We start from the raw sequence: 20,239 nt of genomic DNA on the forward strand, positions 1-20,239 counted from the left end.
TATCAGGAGGAGAGTTTTCAGGCAGACTGGCTTTATAAACGGCCTGACTGAAAACTGGGGCGTTATCATTAGCATCCAGCACAGTGACGTGTATGACTACGGTACCTGATCTCTGAGGAGAACCACCATCCAAAGCTGTCAGAAGCAAATGCATCTCTCTTTGTTTCTCTCGGTCAAGTTTATTCTCTAAGACAAGTTCAACTTTGTTACTATCAACAGCGAGAATAAAATTGTCATTCTTTTGTAGGCTGTATCTTTGAACAGCATGTTGACCTATATCTGCGTCATGGGCCTCCTCAATAGAGAAGCGATTACCCTTCTCAGCTGACTCGCTTATTTCCATCTCAATTAAATTATTTTTGAATTTTGGCGAATTATCATTTACATCTTGAATATGAAGACTGACACGATGAAGCTCCAAAGGGTTTTCTAACACTAGATCTGCTTTCAAAACGCACGACGGTTTCTTGCCACAAAGGCTTTCTCTGTCGATTCTCTCCGATGTGATCAAATCTCCGGTGTTCACATTCATGTCACAGTACCTTTTCCGACTTCCACCAAAATCAACACGGGCCTGTCGGGAAGACAGACTACTCAAATCAAGACCGAGGTCCTTCGCTACATTTCCAATAACATATCCTCGTTTCATTTCTTCTGGAACAGAATAACTCAGGTCTCCATCAACGAGATGCAGCGTCAGAGTAAAGCAAACGAAGCAAACGGTCAGACGAAGCACTGGAAATCCGTTTCCCCCCATTCTGAAACAAAATGTATTTTGAGCTTGTCCAATTTACTGCCACGAGAGAAAAAAACAAATATATCCAAATGATCAAACACTCTGCTTAAATGTGAAAAACGAATCTGCTCGGATATACAGCAGATTCTCTGGATTCGATATAAATGCAGTAGTGGGTGGAGTGGTGAGTGTATGTTATCCGTCAGCCAACAGCGACACCATGAGTATATTTTCATCCGCACACTTGTATGTTATGAAATATTCTCCACATATATGCATTTGCAATTCACTTGCGTGCACATTATCAATGAATACAAGGGAAAACACAAATCCCTCAGAAAACACATAGAGAAAGACACAAAGAATAATAGACATATCCTGCTTAATGTCAAACCATTACAACGACTTAATTGGCCTCAGTATTGTTAACAATACAAAGTAATGACTGAAAAAGAGAGGAAATATTCAGCACCACGGACAGCGAAAGGAGGAGTACTCGGACTATTTGCTTAAGTCAAAAGTCTAATATCGAAAGTTTTGCTGCAGTGCCATTACAAGGTATTTGTCAGCAACATGTCCATACAGTAATAAGAGTAAAGGTTCCCGTTCTGCGTACACGAAGCCAACATGACAAACGTGAGACCATATATAAAAATAATAATTGAATGATGACAAAACTTAATATGGGTTATAGAATGTAAAGAACAATACCAGTCGATGAACAACGAGAGGGTCAGGTTGAGATTTTCTAAAATCTTCTGCGTGACGAAATGAGGGTGGGTCAACAGGTGTAGCACAATCAGTATTACAGTAAAATATATTAGTAGAGACTTAACGAACTGGAAGCCAGCTCTTTATCATGGTATGGTTCAAAGAAGAACGCCAATCAACGTTCTTCATTAAACCAGTAGGGAAATGAATACTCATACAGACGAGACAATCGAAACACTATTTATAACTCGCATGAGATGGACATGGACTAGAAAATGTCACTAAGACTTCGCTGTGCTCCGAGGAGGGTTAAGTCAAGTCTGCACATCTCTGTTATGCTTACCACATGCGGTAAGCATGATGCGTTAACGTGGACATGGCTGTGTCAAACATAAGAAATTCTGGGGAAATGTGCCCAGGGAACAGAGTTTTATACATAACCAACATTCATAGTTGCAAATTTTGTAAAAATGTCCAACAAGAAAGGCTTGAGACACCGACCATTTCAGCTACAGAAGAAGACTAACAACAAGTAGAAAATAGCTGCTGAGAAGAATGAAAGTATTTTCTAAGTAAAACAATAACTGTTTAAAGGAAACTGCAAAATGAAACAAAATAATGAAGAGTTGAACAATATGACAAAAGACAGTTGCAAAAAGTACTTTAACAAAAAAAACCTACCACTACAGAGGTCTCAAAGTCTTCAAACGGATCAGCAAAGTCACTTGGACTTTTCTTCAGAGTCTGGTCAGCAGGCAGTGTGTTGTCATTGTAAGATGTCACAAACTTAAAGTCACTGGTTCTAGATCCCGTTGTCAGGTAGGCGTCATAATTGTAAGTGCTGCGTAAAGTTCCTGTGCCGTCAACATCTGCGTAATTAGGAGGGAGATACGCGCTGGGGATGGCGACTGCTCCGTCAAACAACAGTCTGGGCTTTCTCCTGCGACAAAACCTCACACCCATGATGATGATGATGAAGGTCAGGAAAAAAGTGGACACAGACACCAGTGCGATGATCAGATAAGAGGTCAGTTTGGAATTCTTCTCATCATAAGAAATGTCCTTCAGTTCTGTCACCTCAGCCAAGTTATCAGAAATAATTAAATACATGGAGCAGGTGGCAGAGAGAGAGGGCTGTCCGTTGTCTTTCACCGCAACAATAAGGTTCTGTTTCATGCTGTCAGATTCAGAAATGTCCCGCTGTGTCCTGATCTCTCCACTGTGGACACCAATAGTGAAAAGTCCCGAATCAGTGGATGTAACTATATGATAGGACAGCCAGGCGTTCTGTCCGGAGTCCGCGTCCACTGCTATCACTTTGGACACCAGAGAGCCTCCGTGTGCAGCTTTGGGGACCAGCTCGGTCATGAAGGAGTTGCCCTCGAGGGCGGGATACAGTATCTGAGGAGAGTTGTCGTTCACATCAGATATGAAGGCACTGACGGTCACGTTACTGCTGAGCGGAGGAGAACCATTGTCTCTGGCCATCACCTGGACTTTAAAGTTCCTCAACTGTTCATAATCAAACGATCTCACAGCGTGGATCACCCCCGTGTCTCCGTTCACTGATACATAGGAGGACACCGGGGCACCATTCACCTCACCAGGTAACAGAGAATAAATCACTGTACCGTTTTGTCTCCAGTCGGGGTCTCGAGCAGTAACGGAACATAAAGTGGAGCCAGGTTTGTTATTTTCAGTCACATATGCGCTGTAGGACTGTTCCTCAAACACAGGTGGGTTGTCGTTGATGTCAGCTACAGATAACTGAACAGTTTTAGAGGAGGACAGAGGTGGAGAGCCCTCGTCAGTGGCACTGATTGTAATGTAGTAATCAGACACTAGTTCGCGGTCCAGTTGTCCTGTGGTCACCAGAGAATAATAGTTTTTAATAGAAGGAACTAACTTAAAGGGGATATTTTGCTGAATGGAGCAACGGACCTGTTTGTTTGTCTCAGAGTCTCTGTCCTGTACGTTAATGATGCCCACCTCTGTACCAGGTGACGCGTTCTCAGGTATGGGGTTTGTCAGTGATTTGAGATAAATAACTGGAGCATTGTCATTCAAATCAAGTACATCTATTATAACTTTAGCATATGATGTTAGTCCTAAACCATCTTTAGCTTGCACTCTCATTTCAACAAAACTCGTTTCTTCAAAATCAATCAAACTATTTACTGTAATTCTCCCAGTTTTGGAATCGATAGAAAACACATTTATCTCATCGTCAGAGACGTGACCAAACTGATATGTCACATCTCCATTCACTCCTTCATCTGCATCAGTAGCACTGACAGTAACCACTACAGTATCAGGAGGAGAGTTTTCAGGCAGACTGGCTTTATAAACGGCCTGGCTAAACACTGGGGCGTTATCATTAGCATCCAGCACAGTGACGTGTATGACTACGGTACCTGATCTCTGAGGAGAACCACCATCCAAAGCTGTCAGAAGCAAATTCATCTCTCTTTGTTTCTCTCGGTCAAGTTTATTCTCCAAGACAAGTTCAACTTTGTTACTATCAACAGCGAGAATAAAATTGTCATTCTTTTGTAGACTATATCTTTGAACCGCATTTTGACCTATATCTGCGTCATGGGCCTCCTCAATGGAGAAGCGGGTTCCCTTCTCAGCTGACTCTCTTATTTCCATTTCAATGGAATTGTCTCTGAATTTTGGTGAATTGTCATTTACATCTTGAATATGGAGACTAACACGATGAAGCTCCAACGGGTTTTCTAACACCAGATCTACTTTCAAAACGCACGATGGTTTCTTGCCACAAAGGCTTTCTCTGTCAATTCTCTCTGATGTGATCAAATCTCCGGTGTTAAGATTCATTTCACAGTACCGCTTTTGTGTCCCCTCAACATCAGCACGCGCATTTCGGAAAGACAATGTCCTCAAATCAATACCGAGATCCTTCGCTACATTTCCAATAACATATCCTCGTTTCAGTTCTTCGGGAATGAAATAACTCAGGTCTCCATGAACGAGGTGCAGCATCAAAATAAAATAAACGAAGCAGAAAATCAGAGGAAGCGCTGAAAATCCTTTGTCTCCCATCGTCAAACAAAACAGATCCTCAAGGTTGATCAGTTTCACAATCTAGGCGAAACGATTACTTAATCCAAAAAGAGTAAAACAAACCCAACACTACACCAACGTGTGCAAAGAATATGCCCACGGATACAACACATTATCTGGAGAGAAAAAAATAATTCAACTATGAATGCAGGACTGGGTGGAGTGGTGATTGCATATTTTCTGTCAACCGACAGCGACACCATGAGTACATTTTTATCTTCACACGTGTATGCTTGGAAACATTCAACACAACGACCAGAGAGCTACTCCTAGCCTCAGTACATCACCAATTAATTATGTGACAAGGAAAAGCCTTAATGCAAATAGTAACACGAAGAATAAAGATTAAAAATATACATTTTGGTTTCAGGACTTGCTCAAAAACAATCCATCATGTTGACTTCTATGTCTACAAAAGTTTAAGATGAATAATGATGGTAATAGCACAGAATAGAGGATACAGACTATTTCCTTAATTGAAAGTACACATTTTACACATAAAGGTAAACAATTTAAAATGATAAGGAAGTGGTAATACAAAATACATTTCTGCAAAATGTGTAAAAACAGGAAAGGTCCCCGTCTTGTACCGAATGAACTCGTGTGATCGACATTATTTTGCATATTCAAAAAGATTGTCATTGCACCTGTAATATATCTGCGGCAATTTGCAATTTTAGCTCGTCACGTGGAGCCAGTTTTAGCTATGAGTAGCTCTATACTGTTGTCCAGAAGTTCGAACGCGGGAATAATCCCCATGAAAGATAGTATCAAGACAGTCATTTATAATAATACATATTTTATAATGAAACATAATTGACTGCGAATCATTGTTAATCAATTTAAATTACTATTTTATTCAGGGTTACTCATAAACGTTGTTTGTATTATTCGTAGTAATACAATAGTTGCAGCAATAGTCGTAGTAGTAGTAATGGTATAAGAAAATTATAAGAAGTTTGGAAAAATCTTTCTCGAGAAGACAAATATGTTCTACATTACATTACCTGTCATTTAGCAGACGCTTTCATCCAAAGCGACTTACAATGGAATTGAGTACAATCAGCCAGTTCTAAACTAAAACCATGTACTGTAAATTATCAGTCTTGTCAGATTATGAGAAGGTGAACATAAATGGTCCACTTATTAAATAATACAAGAGACAGAATCAGCCATAGAAGCAGTAGATATAGAGTAAGTCACAGCCACTTGATCATTAAAATGTGTGTGTGTGTGTGTGTGTGTGTGTGTGTGTGTGTGTGTGTTGGTGATGCGAGATAAGTATACAAAATTGAGACATTTGAAAAAACATCCATCCATTTTCTACCGTTTTATCCTCCATCTGAAGGTGTGCTGTGCCAATTTCATATGACATAGGGCAATAGGTGGGTTACCCCACGGACAAATCCCTTTTTGGAATATACACATTTCAATGACTACTGCATTAACCAAAAATGTATCACGAAAGTGGAAACAACAGCTTTGAATGTAAGACTGGGGTACTGACGAAAAGGTGGAAAACAAGAGCAAAAGCCCCTACCTCTACAGAGACCCCCAAGTCTCCAAACACATCAGCAAAGTCACTGGGACTTTTCCTCAGAGTCTGGTCAGCAGGCAGTGTGTTGTCGTTGTAAGAGGTCACAAACTTAAAGTCACTGGTTCTGGAACCTGTTGTCAGGTAGGCGTCATAATTGTAATTGCTGCGTAAAGTTCCTGTGCCGTCAACATCTGCGTAATTAGGAGGGAGATAAGCGCTGGGGATGGCGACTGCTCCGTCAAACAACAGTCTGGGCTTTCTCCTGTGACAAAACCTCACACCCAGAATGATGATGATGAAGGTCAAGAAAAAAGTGGACACAGAAACCAGCGCGATGATCAGATAAGAGGTTAGTTTGGAATTCTTCTCATCATAAGAAATGTCCTTCAGTTCTGTCACCTCAGCCAAGTTATCAGAAATAATTAAATACATGGAGCAGGTGGCAGAGAGAGAGGGCTGTCCGTTATCTTTCACCGCAACAATAAGGTTCTGTTTCATGCTGTCAGACTCTGAAATATCCCGCTGTGTCCTGATCTCTCCACTGTGGACACCAATAGTGAAAAGCTCGGGGTTAGTGGATGTAACTATATGATAGGACAGCCAGGCGTTCTGTCCAGAGTCCGCGTCCACTGCTATCACTTTGGAGACCAGAGAGCCTCCGTGTGCAGCTTTGGGGACCAGCTCGGTCATAAAGGAGTTGCCCTCCAGGGCGGGATACAGTATCTGAGGAGAGTTGTCGTTCACATCAGATATGAAGACACTGACGGTCACGTTACTGCTGAGCGGAGGAGAACCGTTGTCTCTGGCCATCACCTGGACTTTAAAGTTCCTCAACTGTTCATAATCAAACGATCTCACAGCGTGGATCACCCCCGTGTCTCCGTTCACTGACACATAGGAGGACACCGGGGCACCGTTCACCTCACCAGGTAACAGAGAATAAATCACTGTACCGTTTTGTCTCCAGTCGGGGTCTCGAGCAGTAACGGAACATAAAGTGGAGCCAGGTTTGTTATTTTCAGTCACATATGCGCTGTAGGACTGTTCCTCAAACACAGGTGGGTTGTCGTTGATGTCAGCTACAGATAACTGAACAGTTTTAGAAGAGGACAGAGGTGGAGAGCCCTCGTCAGTGGCACTGATTGTAATGTTGTATTCAGACACTAGTTCACGGTCCAGTTGTCCTGTGGTCACCAGAGAATAATAGTTTTTAATTGAAGGAACTAACTTAAAGGGGACATTTTGCTGAATGGAGCAGCGGACCTGTCTGTTTTTCTCGGAGTCTCTGTCCTGTACGTTAATGATGCCCACCTCTGTACCAGGTGACGCGTTCTCAGGAATCGGGTTAGTCAGTGACTTCAGGTATATAACTGGAGCATTGTCATTCAGATCAGTAACATCTATTATAACTTTAGCATATGATGTTAGTCCTAAACCATCTTTAGCTTGTACTCTCATTTCAACAAAACTTGTTTCTTCAAAATCAATCAAACGAGTTACTATAATTCTTCCAGTTTTGGAATCAATAGCAAATGTATTTATTTCGTCGTCAGACAAGTGACCAAATTGATATGTCACATCTCCATTCACTCCTTCATCTGCATCAGTAGCACTGACAGTAATCACTACAGTATCAGGAGGAGAGTTTTCAGGCAGACTGGCTTTATAAACGGCCTGGCTAAAAACTGGGGCGTTATCATTAGCATCCAGCACAGTGACGTGTATGACTACGGAACCTGATCTCTGAGGAGAACCACCATCCAAAGCTGTCAGAAGCAAATTCATCTCTTTTTCTTTCTCTCGATCAAGTGTATTCTCTAACACAAGTTCAACCTTGTTACTATCAACAGCGAGAATAAAGTTGTTGTTATTTTGCAGGCTGTACCTTTGAACCGAATTCTGACCTATATCTGCGTCATGGGCCTCCTCCATAGAGAAACGATTACCCTTGTCAGCTGACTCGCTTATTTCCACCTCAATCACATTTTCTCTAAATTTTGGCGAATTATCATTTACATCTTGTATATTAAGAATAGCACGATGAAGCTCCAGTGGATTTTCTAACACCACATCTACTTTCAAAACGCACGATGGCTTCTTGCCACAAAGGCTTTCTCTGTCAATTCTCTCTGATGTGACCAAATCTCCGGTGGTCAGATTAATTTCACAGTACCGTTTTTGTGTCCCCTCAAAATCAGCACGGGCCTTTCGGGAAGACAATGTCCTCAAATCAACACCGAGATCCTTCGCTATATTACCAATAACTGAGCCTCTTCTCATTTCCTCAGGAATAGAATAACGGAGGTCTCCGTGCACGATATGCAGCGTCAGAATAAAGCAAACGAAGTAGAAGACCAGAGGAACCGCTGAAAATCCTTTGTCTCCCATCCTGACACAAAACGGGTCCTTAGCCTGTTTAATTTCACAGTCACTGCGAAATAAGGTTGAAATCCAAAAAGAGTAAATAATCCAATATTCTACATCAATGTATGCAAAGAATATGTTCGTGGACACAACAGATCCTCTAGAAAAATCATGCAACTGATTACTGTTGTGGAGGGTGGAGTGGGAAGTGTCCTGTACACTTTCTGTCAACCAACAGCGACACCATGAGTATTTTGACATGGTAACACCTGCATGTTAAATCATGACAAAATCAAACAAAATGTACTGAAAGGAACTAAAATATTTACGTTTTAGTTATTTTTTAGGGATTATTCACAACATTATTTACAACAATATTCTTTACAAATGCAATGCACTGACGTCTCGATCACCAGTGATTGATAAGAAAAGCCACAACGACACATTTAACACGAAGGAAAGACAACAACGTTTTGGGCATAGTCATTTCATTAAGAGCTCAATATGAAATCATTATAATGGCCTAAATATATATCCTCAGCATAATTAGAGATTATGGGTAATGTCTTCAGCAAAGGGATATGTTTCAGCACCACGGACAGCGATGAGAGTAGTACTGAAACCATCTACATTAGTGCAAACGTCACAGAAGAAAAAAGAATTGAAAATCTAAATTTAAGGGCGTTGAGAGAACAATATAGATATCAGCAAAATGTGCATAACTATTAATAGTACAAGTTACTGTCTGAACACAAGCACAATCTGACCACCACGTGACATGATAAGATTAAATTGTTGATACAAAAGTATTAATGCATCAGCTGCATTTTACCATTGTATCTTGTCATGTGCTGCCAATTTTGACGACAGGTCTATTAAATTAGGCACGTGGTCGATAAACTGGGGTTTATCCCCCTCCAAAAACATCCTGAATCAATCAATGGGATTTTTGAATGAGAAGCCAGTAAAGGAAAACAAAACCACATAAGTTCATTATCTTGTTTGTACCTGACAGACAGTTGATATGTTACAATGAAACATCCCAACTGATGGCTTTTTACTCAGCATGTCGTGCTGAAGTCGAATTTCTAAAGTAGAAATTAAAGCAGAGAAGACTATAATAGTACCATGATTATTATGATGATTATTGATATCTCACCTAAGTGTACAATATTGTATGATACAAATTTACCATCAAGTGTAAAGACTTAACAAACACACTGTACAGTGCACGTGTATTCATGATGAATCCAAACCATAAATAAATACGTTGAGATTTGAAAGCACCTTCTACAAATTATCAATAAGCGCTGTACTATGGTTTAATTTTGTGTCCCAGACCACTGTTGTAACACTCAAGTTCAGTGATGGAGAGGAGAGAAAATTAGTTTAATGACTAAAACGAAAAAAACACTTAGAAAACTATGTTGAATAACTTGATCATAACGACATATACTGTGAGCTGCTGAGTGAAAAAACAAAATCGAACTTAGTTCTTCTAGATATGGCATATACCACTGTTGAAAACGTGAACAACAATCCAAAGATAAGCAAAGATTAGAAAAGATTTTGACAAGAAGCTTCAAATGCCCCTACCTCTACAGAGTTCTCAAAGTCTTCAAACGGATCAGCAAAGTCACTGGGACTTTTCCTCAGAGTCTGGTCAGCGGGCAGTGTGTTGTCATTGTAAGATGTCACAAACTTAAAGTCACTGGTTCTAGAACCTGTTGTCAGGTAGGCGTCATAATTGTAAGTGCTGCGTAAAGTTCCTGTGCCATCAACATCTGCGTAATTAGGAGGCAGATATGCGCTGGGGATGGCGACTGCTCCGTCAAACAACAGTCTGGGCTTTCTCCTGCGACAAAACCTCACACCCAGGATGATGATGATGAAGGTCAAGAAAAAAGTGGACACAGAAACCAGCGCGATGATCAGATAAGAGGTCATTTTGGAATTCTTCTCATCATAAGAAATGTCCTTCAGTTCTGTCACCTCAGCCAAGTTATCAGAAATAATTAAATACATGGAGCAGGTGGCAGAGAGAGAGGGCTGTCCGTTATCTTTCACCGCAACAATAAGGTTCTGTTTCATGCTGTCAGATTCTGAAATGTCTCGCTGTGTCCTGATCTCTCCACTGTGGACACCAATGGTGAAAAGTCCTGGATCACTGGATGTAACTATATGATACGACAGCCAGGCGTTCTGTCCGGAGTCCGCGTCCACTGCTATCACTTTGGACACCAGAGAGCCTCCGTGTGCAGCTTTGGGGACCAGCTCGGTCATGAAGGAGTTGCCCTCGAGGGCGGGATACAGTATCTGAGGAGAGTTGTCGTTCACATCAGATATGAAGACACTGACGGTCACGTTACTGCTGAGCGGAGGAGAACCGTTGTCTCTGGCAATCACCTGGACTTTAAAGCTCTTCAACTGTTCATAATCAAACGATCTCACAGCGTGGATCACCCCCGTGTCTCCGTTCACTGATACATAGGAGGACACCGGGGCCCCGTTCACCTCACCAGGTAACAGAGAATAAATCACTGTACCGTTTTGTCTCCAGTCGGGGTCTCGAGCAGTAACGGAACATAAAGTGGAGCCAGGTTTGTTATTTTCAGTCACATATGCGCTGTAGGACTGTTCCTCAAACACAGGTGGGTTGTCGTTGATGTCAGCTACAGATAAATGAACAGTTTTAGAGGAGGACAGAGGTGGAGAGCCCTCGTCAGTGGCACTGATTGTAATGTTGTAATCAGACACTAGTTCACGGTCCAGTTGTCCTGTGGTCACCAGAGAATAATAGTTTTTAATAGAAGGAACTAATTTAAAGGGGACATTTTGCTGAATGGAGCAGCGGACATTTTGATTATTGTCCGAATCTTCATCCTGCACGTTAATAATGCCCACCTCTGTACCAGGTGGCACGTTCTCAGGTATAGAGTTGGTCAGAGACTTTAGGTTTATAACTGGAGAATTGTCATTTATGTCACTAATATCTATGATAACTTTAGCGTACGATGTTAGTCCTAAACCATCCTTGGCTTGCACTCTCATTTGAAAAGAATTTGTTTCTTCAAAATCAATCAAAGTGGATACTGTAATTGTTCCCTTTTTAGGGTCAATTGAAAAAACATTCATGTCGTCGTCAGACACGTGACCAAACTGATATGTCACATCTCCATTCACGCCTTCATCTGCATCAGTAGCACTAACAGTAATTACTACAGTATCAGGAGGAGAGTTTTCAGGTAGACTGGCTTTATAAACGGTCTGGCTGAAAACTGGGGCGTTATCATTAGCATCCAGCACAGTGACGTGTATGACTACGGTACCTGATCTCTGAGGAGAACCACCATCCAAAGCTGTCAGAAGCAAATGTATCTCTCTTTGTTTCTCTCGATCAAGTGTATTCTCTAATACAAGTTCAACCTTGTTACTATCAACAGCCAGAATAAAATTGTCATTCTTTTGTAGGCTGTACCTTTGAACCGCATTCTGACCTATATCTGCATCATGTGCCTCCTCAATCGAGAACCGATTGCCCTTGTCAGCTGACTCTCTTATTTCCATTTCAATCAAATGTTCTCGAAATTTTGGGGAGTTGTCATTTATATCTTGAATATGTAGACTAACACGATGAAGCTCCAGTGGATTTTCTAACACCAAATCTATTTTCAAAACGCACGACGGTTTCTTGCCACAAATGCTTTCTCTGTCAATTCTCTCTGATGAAAGCAAATCTCCGGTGTTCAGATTCATGTCACAGTATCTTTTCCGACTCCCTCCAAAATCAACACGGGCCTGTCGGGAAGACAGTGTCCTCAAATCAATACCGAGATCCTTCGCTATATTTCCGATAACAGAACCTCGTTTTATTTCTTCTGGAACAGAATAACTTAGGTCTCCATCAACGATACGAAGCATCAGAATAAAGCAAATGATGAGAAAGACCAGGCGAAGCGCTGCGAATCCTTTGTTTCCCATCTTGACGCAAAATCTGTCCACAGCTTATTCAAAACACCGCCTATAGTGAAGCAACAAAGGTCCCCAAATAATCCAATTATCTCCTTCAATGTGCAAAAAATATATATTATCTCGACGATAGGGCAGACTCTCTCTCTCGCTCTCAAATAAGAAAAAATACACTACCGATATAACTGCAGTAGTGGGTGGAGTGGCGAGTGTTTATTTTCTGTCAGCCAACAGCGACGCCATGAGTGCATTTTCATTTCCACATCTACAATGTTAGGAAATACTCTGTAAATAACGCAGCTGTAAAACAAAAAAAAATCACAGATTTTCGGATTATGACGAATCTCTGAAACATTGTATCTTCCTACATAGGAAGTTAAGCAGAAAAAACAATGTTATTATTGTTAATATCGTTATTATTATTATTTGAAGAATCTTATATTATATTCCACTGTTGTAACTGAGAAGCAGGGCAAAACACAAAGACCTATTTTGAACGTGTGCATGATCACCGATTCAGGACAATGAACATACATTGTGAATAGGAATCGCCTGCCTTTCCAAGAGATACACAAGCTGAGCCCCAAGACTGATTTTATGGCAAAGACCACTGACGCAAATAACACCTGTGTGTCAAATTAGGTGATGCCAGGGAGAAGTGGGGATATTGACTAAGTGCAATAATTAGAAAAACAATACAGTATTAATCATGGACGAAGGCAGACTTATCAAGAACAGAGAATCACGGAGTAAGTGACATGACTTTTGCAACACATTATATGGACTGCTGACTGACAATATCTGCTGACATATTAACATAAAAAGACTGCGGTTAAATAGTATTTTTTTTCTCAAGCCTTTTGTTATATCATCAATGTTGAACACCACTCTAAAAATGGTGGCCCTATATAAGATATCCAGGTGTTTCTATTGCAGAGGGGCAGGGTATGAGGAAATGATTTATGGCATGCGAAAACTAAGCCTTGTGAATTGTAAATCAAACTTAAATAGCAGATGGAAAGTTGCTGTCAGGAATTGATCAATGACGGTTATAACAAGTCGAACAATTCAAAAGAGAGAATATGATTTAGGGAAAATGTAAACAGGAAATTTTATATTTACATACAACTATTCTAAAAGCAAATATTGTACTTCAACAAATACGACTCAATTCTAAATGTCGGGCAAATGTATTAAAGAAAACGTGGGCAATACGCCGATAAACATGCAGTGATGACAATAAGTTTAATCAGATCCTACCTCTACAGAGGTCTCAAAGTCTTCAAATGGATCAGCAAAGTCCCTGGGACTTTTCCTCAGAGTCTGGTCTGCAGGCAGTGTGTTGTCATTGTAAGATGTCACAAACTTAAAGTCACTGGTTCTAGAACCTGTTGTGAGGTAGGCGTCATAATTGTAAGTGCTGCGTAAAGTTCCTGTGCCGTCAACATCTGCGTAATTAGGAGGCAGATAGGCGCTGGGGATGGCGACTGCTCCGTCAAACAACAGTCTGGGCTTTCTCCTGCGACAAAACCTCACACCCAGAATGATGATGATGAAGGTCAAGAAAAAAGTGGACACAGAAACCAGTGCGATGATCAGATAAGAGGTCAGTTTGGAATTCTTCTCATCATAAGAAATGTCCTTCAGTTCTGTCACCTCAGCCAAGTTATCAGAAATAATTAAATACATGGAGCAGGTGGCAGAGAGAGAGGGCTGTCCGTTATCTTTCACCGCCACAACAAGGTTCTGTTTCATGCTGTCAGACTCTGAAATATCCCGCTGTGTCCTGATCTCTCCACTGTGGACACCAATAGTGAAAAGTCCCGAGTCAGTGGCTGTAACTATATGATAGGACAGCCAGGCGTTCTGTCCGGAGTCCGCGTCCACTGCTATCACTTTGGACACCAGAGAGGCTCCGTGTGCAGCTTTGGGGACCAGCTCAGTCATGAAGGAGTTGCCCTCGAGGGCGGGATACAGTATCTGAGGAGAGTTGTCGTTCACATCAGATATGAAGACACCGACGGTCACGTTACTGCTGAGCGGAGGAGAACCGTTGTCTCTGGCCATCACCTGGACTTTAAAGTTCCTCAACTGTTCATAATCAAACGACCTCACAGCGTGGATCACACCAGTGTCTCCGTTCACTGACACATAGGAGGACACTGGGGCACCGTTCACCTCACCAGGTAACAGAGAATAAATCACTGTACCGTTTTGTCTCCAGTCGGGGTCTCGAGCAGTAACGGAACATAAAGTGGAGCCAGGTTTGTTATTTTCAGTCACATATGCGCTGTAGGACTGTTCCTCAAACACAGGTGGGTTGTCGTTGATGTCAGCTACAGATAACTGAACAGTTTTAGAGGAGGACAGAGCTGGAGAGCCCCCGTCAGTGGCACTGATTGTAATGTTGTAATCAGATACTAGTTCACGGTCCAATTGTCCTGTTGTCACCAGAGAATAATAGTTTTTAATTGAAGGAACTAATTTAAAAGGGACATTTTGTTGAATGGAGCAACGAACCTGTTTGTTTTTCTCTGAGTCTCTGTCCTGCACGTTAATGATGCCCACCTCTGTACCAGGTGACACGCTCTCAGGTATGGGGTTAGTCAGTGATTTCAGGTAAATATCTGGAGCGTTATCATTTATATCAGTAACATCGATAATAACTTTAGCATACGATGTTAGTCCTAGACCATCTTTGGCTTCAACTGTCATTTCAAATGAACTTGTTTCTTCAAAGTCAATTAAAGCAGTTACTGTAATCCTTCCTGTTTTGGGACCAATGGAAAACATATTTATTTCGTCCTCAGACATTTGTCCAAAGTCATATGTCACATCTCCATTTATTCCTTCATCTGCATCAGTAGCACTGACAGTAATCACTACAGTATCAGGAGGAGAGTTTTCAGGCAGACTGGCTTTATAAACGGCCTGACTGAAAACTGGGGCGTTATCATTAGCATCCAGCACAGTGACGTGTATGACTACGGTACCTGATCTCTGAGGAGAACCACCATCCAAAGCTGTCAGAAGCAAATTCATCTCTTTTTCTTTCTCTCGATCAAGTTTATTTTCTAATACGAGTTCAACCTTGTTACTGTCAACAACAAGTATAAAATGATCGTTCTTTTGTAGGCTGTATCTCTGAATAGTATTTTGACCTATATCTGCGTCATGGGCCTTCTCAATGGAGAAGCGGTTACCCTTCTCAGATGACTCTCTTATTTCCATTTCAATCAAATTCTTTTTGAATTTTGGTGAATTGTCATTTACATCTTGAATATGGAGACTAACACGATGAAGCTCCAGAGGGTTTTCTAACACCAGATCTACTTTCAAAACGCACGACGGTTTCTTTCCACAAAGGGTTTCTCTGTCGATTCTCTCCGATGTGATCAAATCTCCGGTGTTCAGATTCATTTCACAGTACCGCTTTTGGGTCCCCTCAAAATCAACACGGGCCTTTCGGGAAGACAAAGTCCTCAAATCAACAACGAGATCCTTCGCTATATTACCAATGACAGAGCCTCGATTCGTTTCTTCGGGAATAGAATAACTCAGGTCTCCATGAACGAGCTGCAGCGTCACAATAAAGCAAACGAGGAAGAAGATCAGATGAACCGCTGAAAATCCTTTGTCTCCCATCCTGACACAAAACGGGTCCTCCGCTTCTCCAATTTCACAGTCAAAACGAAACAAGGATAAAATCCAAAAAGAGTAAATGATCCGACACTATACACCAATGCAGCAAAGAAAATGTACGTGGACACAACATATCCTCTAGAAAAACCATGCAACTGAGTCTTGTATTGAGGGTGGAGTGGGAAGTGTACAGTATATTTTCTATCAACCAACAGCGACACCATGAGTAATTTGACATATTCACACCTGCATGTTATTCGATTTTCTTCACAATGGATGAAGTGGTACTCCCGGTGTCTATGCCAGTCAACTGTGTGACAAGAAAAAGCCACAACGGAACTAATAACACGTTGAGGCAAAAAAATGATTTGATACATTTATTTCGTTAAATTTTTAAACTGAAAAAATGACGAAATCGTACACGTCTTCAGTCGTTTTTGATCAAAAGTAACGTTGTTAACAAAGCAAACTTTAGCACCATGGATAAGTAGGGTGAATACTTGAACAAAGAATGTTATTCTGTCAAAGTAAAAAAAAAAAGTATATTATTCAAAATGTTATGGTAGTGGTCGTGCATATTTACTATATTCAATACATGAACATCTGCCCCACAAATGTGTATATGTTTATTAATATTTGATTCATAATTGTTAAAATTTCATCAGGATTTCTAACTGATTGTGGATTGGTGTTATACCTTCTGAAGTTGTATTTGTTTTTAACTGGAAAGTATTAAAACAATAATTTAAAAAATATTTTCAATAAGTCACCAAAACAAAAACCCAGCATATCGTGTCATGAAAAGCAGTTCTGAACCATGGAAAAATGACCTTGAGAGATCTACCTATTAGATATCAATATGCTCATATACAGAAGTAGACTTAACCATAGGGGCAGCAGAAATTCTTGGGAAAAAGATATATACTGGTGGTGACCGTTAAAAACTATTGGAAACTTGGTTACTTATAATCACATGAGCCCATTTTCTGCTGCATAAGAACATGATATGACCGACTCATTCAAAGAAAACTGAAACCATTGTGGAAAAAAATTAACATACAAAGGAGATGGTGAATAGCTACCATCATGGATTCATTTTTTTTCTTTGTGAAATCATATTCAGAAGGTGATCAAATAAACAGCAACATAGACGAACTAGAAAGCACTAAAGAATTATGCTTAATAAATCAAAAACGGAACAGCAGACGTGCCAAGTATTTTTAAGCCCCTACCTCAGAGGTCTCAAAGTCTTCAAACGGATCAACAAAGTCACTGGGACTTTTCCTCAGAGTCTGGTCAGCAGGCAGTGTGTTGTCATTGTAAGATGTCACAAACTTAAAGTCACTCGTTCTAGAACCTGTTGTCAGGTAGGCGTCATAATTATAAGTGCTGCGTAAAGTTCCTGTGCCGTCAACATCTGCGTAATTAGGAGGGAGATACGCGCTGGGGATGGCAACTGCTCCGTCAAACAACATCCTGGGCTTTCCCCTGCGACAAAACCTCACACCCAGGATGATGATGATGAAGGTCAGGAAAAAAGTGGACACAGACACGAGGGCGATGATCAGATAAGAGGTCAGTTTGGAATTCTTCTCATTAGAAGAAATGTCCTTCAGTTCTGTCACCTCAGCCAAGTTATCAGAAATAATTAAATACATGGAGCAGGTGGCAGAGAGAGAGGGCTGTCCGTTATCTTTCACCGCCACAATAAGGTTTTGTTTCATGCTGTCAGACTCAGAAATGTCCCGCTGTGTCCTGATCTCTCCACTGTGGACACCAATCGTGAAAAGTCCCGGGTCAGTGGATGTAACTATATGATAGGACAGCCAGGCGTTCTGTCCAGAGTCCGCGTCCACTGCTATCACTTTGGACACCAGAGAGCCTCCGTGTGCAGCTTTGGGGACCAGCTCGGTCATAAAGGAGTTGCCCTCCAGGGCGGGATACAGTATCTGAGGAGAGTTGTCGTTCACATCAGATATGAAGACACTGACGGTCACGTTACTGCTGAGCGGAGGAGAACCGTTGTCTCTGGCCATCACCTGGACTTCAAAGTTTCTCAACTGTTCATAATCAAACGATCTCACAGCGTGTATCACCCCCGTGTCTCCGTTCACTGATACATAGGAGGACACCGGGGCGCCGTTCACCTCACCAGGTAACAGAGAATAAATCACTGTACCGTTTTGTCTCCAGTCGGGGTCTCGAGCAGTCACGGAACATAAAGTGGAGCCAGGTTTGTTATTTTCAGTCACATATGCGCTGTAGGACTGTTCCTCAAACACAGGTGGGTTGTCGTTGATGTCAGCTACAGATAACTGAACAGTTTTAGAGGAGGACAGAGGTGGAGAGCCCTCATCAGTGGCAATGATTGTAATGTTGTAATCAGACACTAGCTCACGGTCCAGTTGTCCTGTGGTCACCATAGAATAATAGTTTTTAATAGAAGAAACTAACTTAAAAGGGACATTTTGCTGAATGGTGCAACGAACCTGTTTGTTTTTCTCGGAGTCTCTGTCCTGCACGTTAATGATGCCCACCTCTGTACCAGGTGACATATTCTCAGGTATGGGGTTAGTCAGTGATTTCAAGTAAATAACTGGAGCGTTATCATTTACATCAGTGACATCTATTATGACTTTAGCATACGATGTTAATCCTAAACCATCTTTGGCTTCAACTGTCATTTCAAAAAAACTTGTTTCTTCAAAGTCAATTAAAGCAGTTACTGTAATTGTTCCTGTTTTGGGATCAATAGAAAATGTATTCATTTCGTCATCAGACATGTGTCCAAAGTCATATGTCACAACTGCATTCACTCTTTCATCTGCATCAGTAGCACTGATATTAATCACTACAGTATCAGGAGGAGAGTTTTCAGGCAGACTGGCTTTATAAACGGCCTGGCTAAACACTGGGGCGTTATCATTAGCATCCAGCACAGTGACGTGTATGACTACGGTACCTGATCTCTGAGGAGAACCACCATCCAAAGCTGTCAGAAGCAAATTCATCTCTTTTTGTTTCTCTCGATCAAGTGTATTTTCTAACACGAGTTCAACCTTGTTACTGTCAACAGCCAGAATAAAATAATCGTTCTTTTGTAGGATGTATCTTTGAACCGCATTTTGACCTATATCTGCGTCACGGGCCTCCTCAATGGAGAAGCGGGTACCCCTGACAGCTGATTCGCTTATTTCCATTTCAATCAATTTCTTTTTTAATCTTGGTGAATTGTCATTTACATCTTGAATATTAAGACTAACACGATGAAGCTCCAAAGGGTTTTCTAACACCAAATCTACTCTCAAAACGCACGACGGTTTCTTTCCACAAAGGCTTTCTCTGTCAATTCTCTCTGATGTGACCAAATCTCCGGTGTTCAGATTCATGTCACAGTACCGCTTTTGTGTCCCCTCAAAATCAACACGGGCCTTTCGGGAAGACAATGTCCCCAAATCAACACCGAGATCCTTCGCTATATTACCAATAACAGAGCCTCGATTCATTTCTTCGGGAATAGAGTAACTCAGGTCTCCATGAACGAGCTGCAGCGTCACAATAAAGCAAACGAGGAAGAAGATCAGATGAACCGCTGAAAATCCTTTGTCTCCCATCCTGACACAAAACGGGTCCTCCGCTTGTCCAATTTCACAGTCAAAACGAAACAAGGATGAAATCGAAAAAGAGTAAATGATCCAACACTCTACATCAATGCATGCAAAGAAAATGTTCGTGAGCACAACATATCCTCTAGAAAAACCATGCAACTGAGTATTGTATTGAGGGTGGAGTGGGATGTACAGTATATTTTCTGTTAACCAACAGCGACACCATGAGTATTTTGACATCTTCACACCAGCATCTTATTCGATTTTCTAAACAATGGATAAGGTGGTACTCCCGGTGTCTATGCCAGACAACTGAGTGACAAGAAAAAGCCACAACGGAACTAATAACTAGGAGAGGCAACCAATTAAATGATCAATTTATTTCGTTAAAATTTTAACCTGAAAAATGACGAAATCGTAGATGTCTTCAGTCGTTTTTGATCAAAAGTAACGTTGTTAACAAAGTAAACTTTAGCACTATGGACAGGGAGGAAGAATACTCGTACTATGAAAGTAATACTGTCACAGTAAAAAAAAAAAGTATATTATTCAAAATGTTATGGTAGTGGTCGTGCATATTTACTA

General features: G+C 41.1%; 2 protein-coding genes across 9 annotated transcripts in view; both read right to left on the reverse strand.

Moving 5' to 3' along the window:
* Positions 1–20,239, reverse strand: part of LOC131472450 (protocadherin gamma-A11-like) — a 223,708-nt gene that overhangs the window by 193,106 nt on the left and 10,363 nt on the right. For 2 of the 8 annotated variants that reach the window (XM_058649690.1, XM_058649665.1), the window contains exon 1: positions 17,279–19,686. The exons of 2 other annotated variants lie outside the window; for them this stretch is intronic. In XM_058649690.1, coding sequence (XP_058505673.1) covers positions 17,279–19,660 — 2,382 coding nt within the window. In that variant the 5' untranslated portion in view covers positions 19,661–19,686. Of the gene's footprint in view, positions 1–6,074; positions 8,475–10,031; positions 12,548–17,278; positions 19,687–20,239 lie in introns of those variants that run through there. 4 more of the 8 variants (XM_058649682.1, XM_058649660.1, XM_058649658.1 and 1 more) reach the window with 3 other exon arrangements.
* LOC131472466 (protocadherin gamma-A2-like) lies at positions 13,650–16,076 on the reverse strand. Its single transcript, XM_058649706.1, has one exon. It carries the CDS (start codon positions 16,047–16,049, stop codon positions 13,650–13,652), a length of 2,400 nt encoding a protein of 799 aa, XP_058505689.1. The 5' UTR covers positions 16,050–16,076.

The sequence above is a fragment of the Solea solea genome, chromosome 14, assembly GCF_958295425.1.
Source record: "Solea solea chromosome 14, fSolSol10.1, whole genome shotgun sequence".
NCBI classification, from domain to species: Eukaryota; Metazoa; Chordata; class Actinopteri; order Pleuronectiformes; family Soleidae; genus Solea; species Solea solea.

Coding starts and splice junctions, on each gene's coding strand:
- LOC131472466 (XM_058649706.1), bottom strand. CDS start 16,049: ATGGGAGACAAAGGATTTTCAGCGGTTCATCTGATCTTCTTCCTCGTT.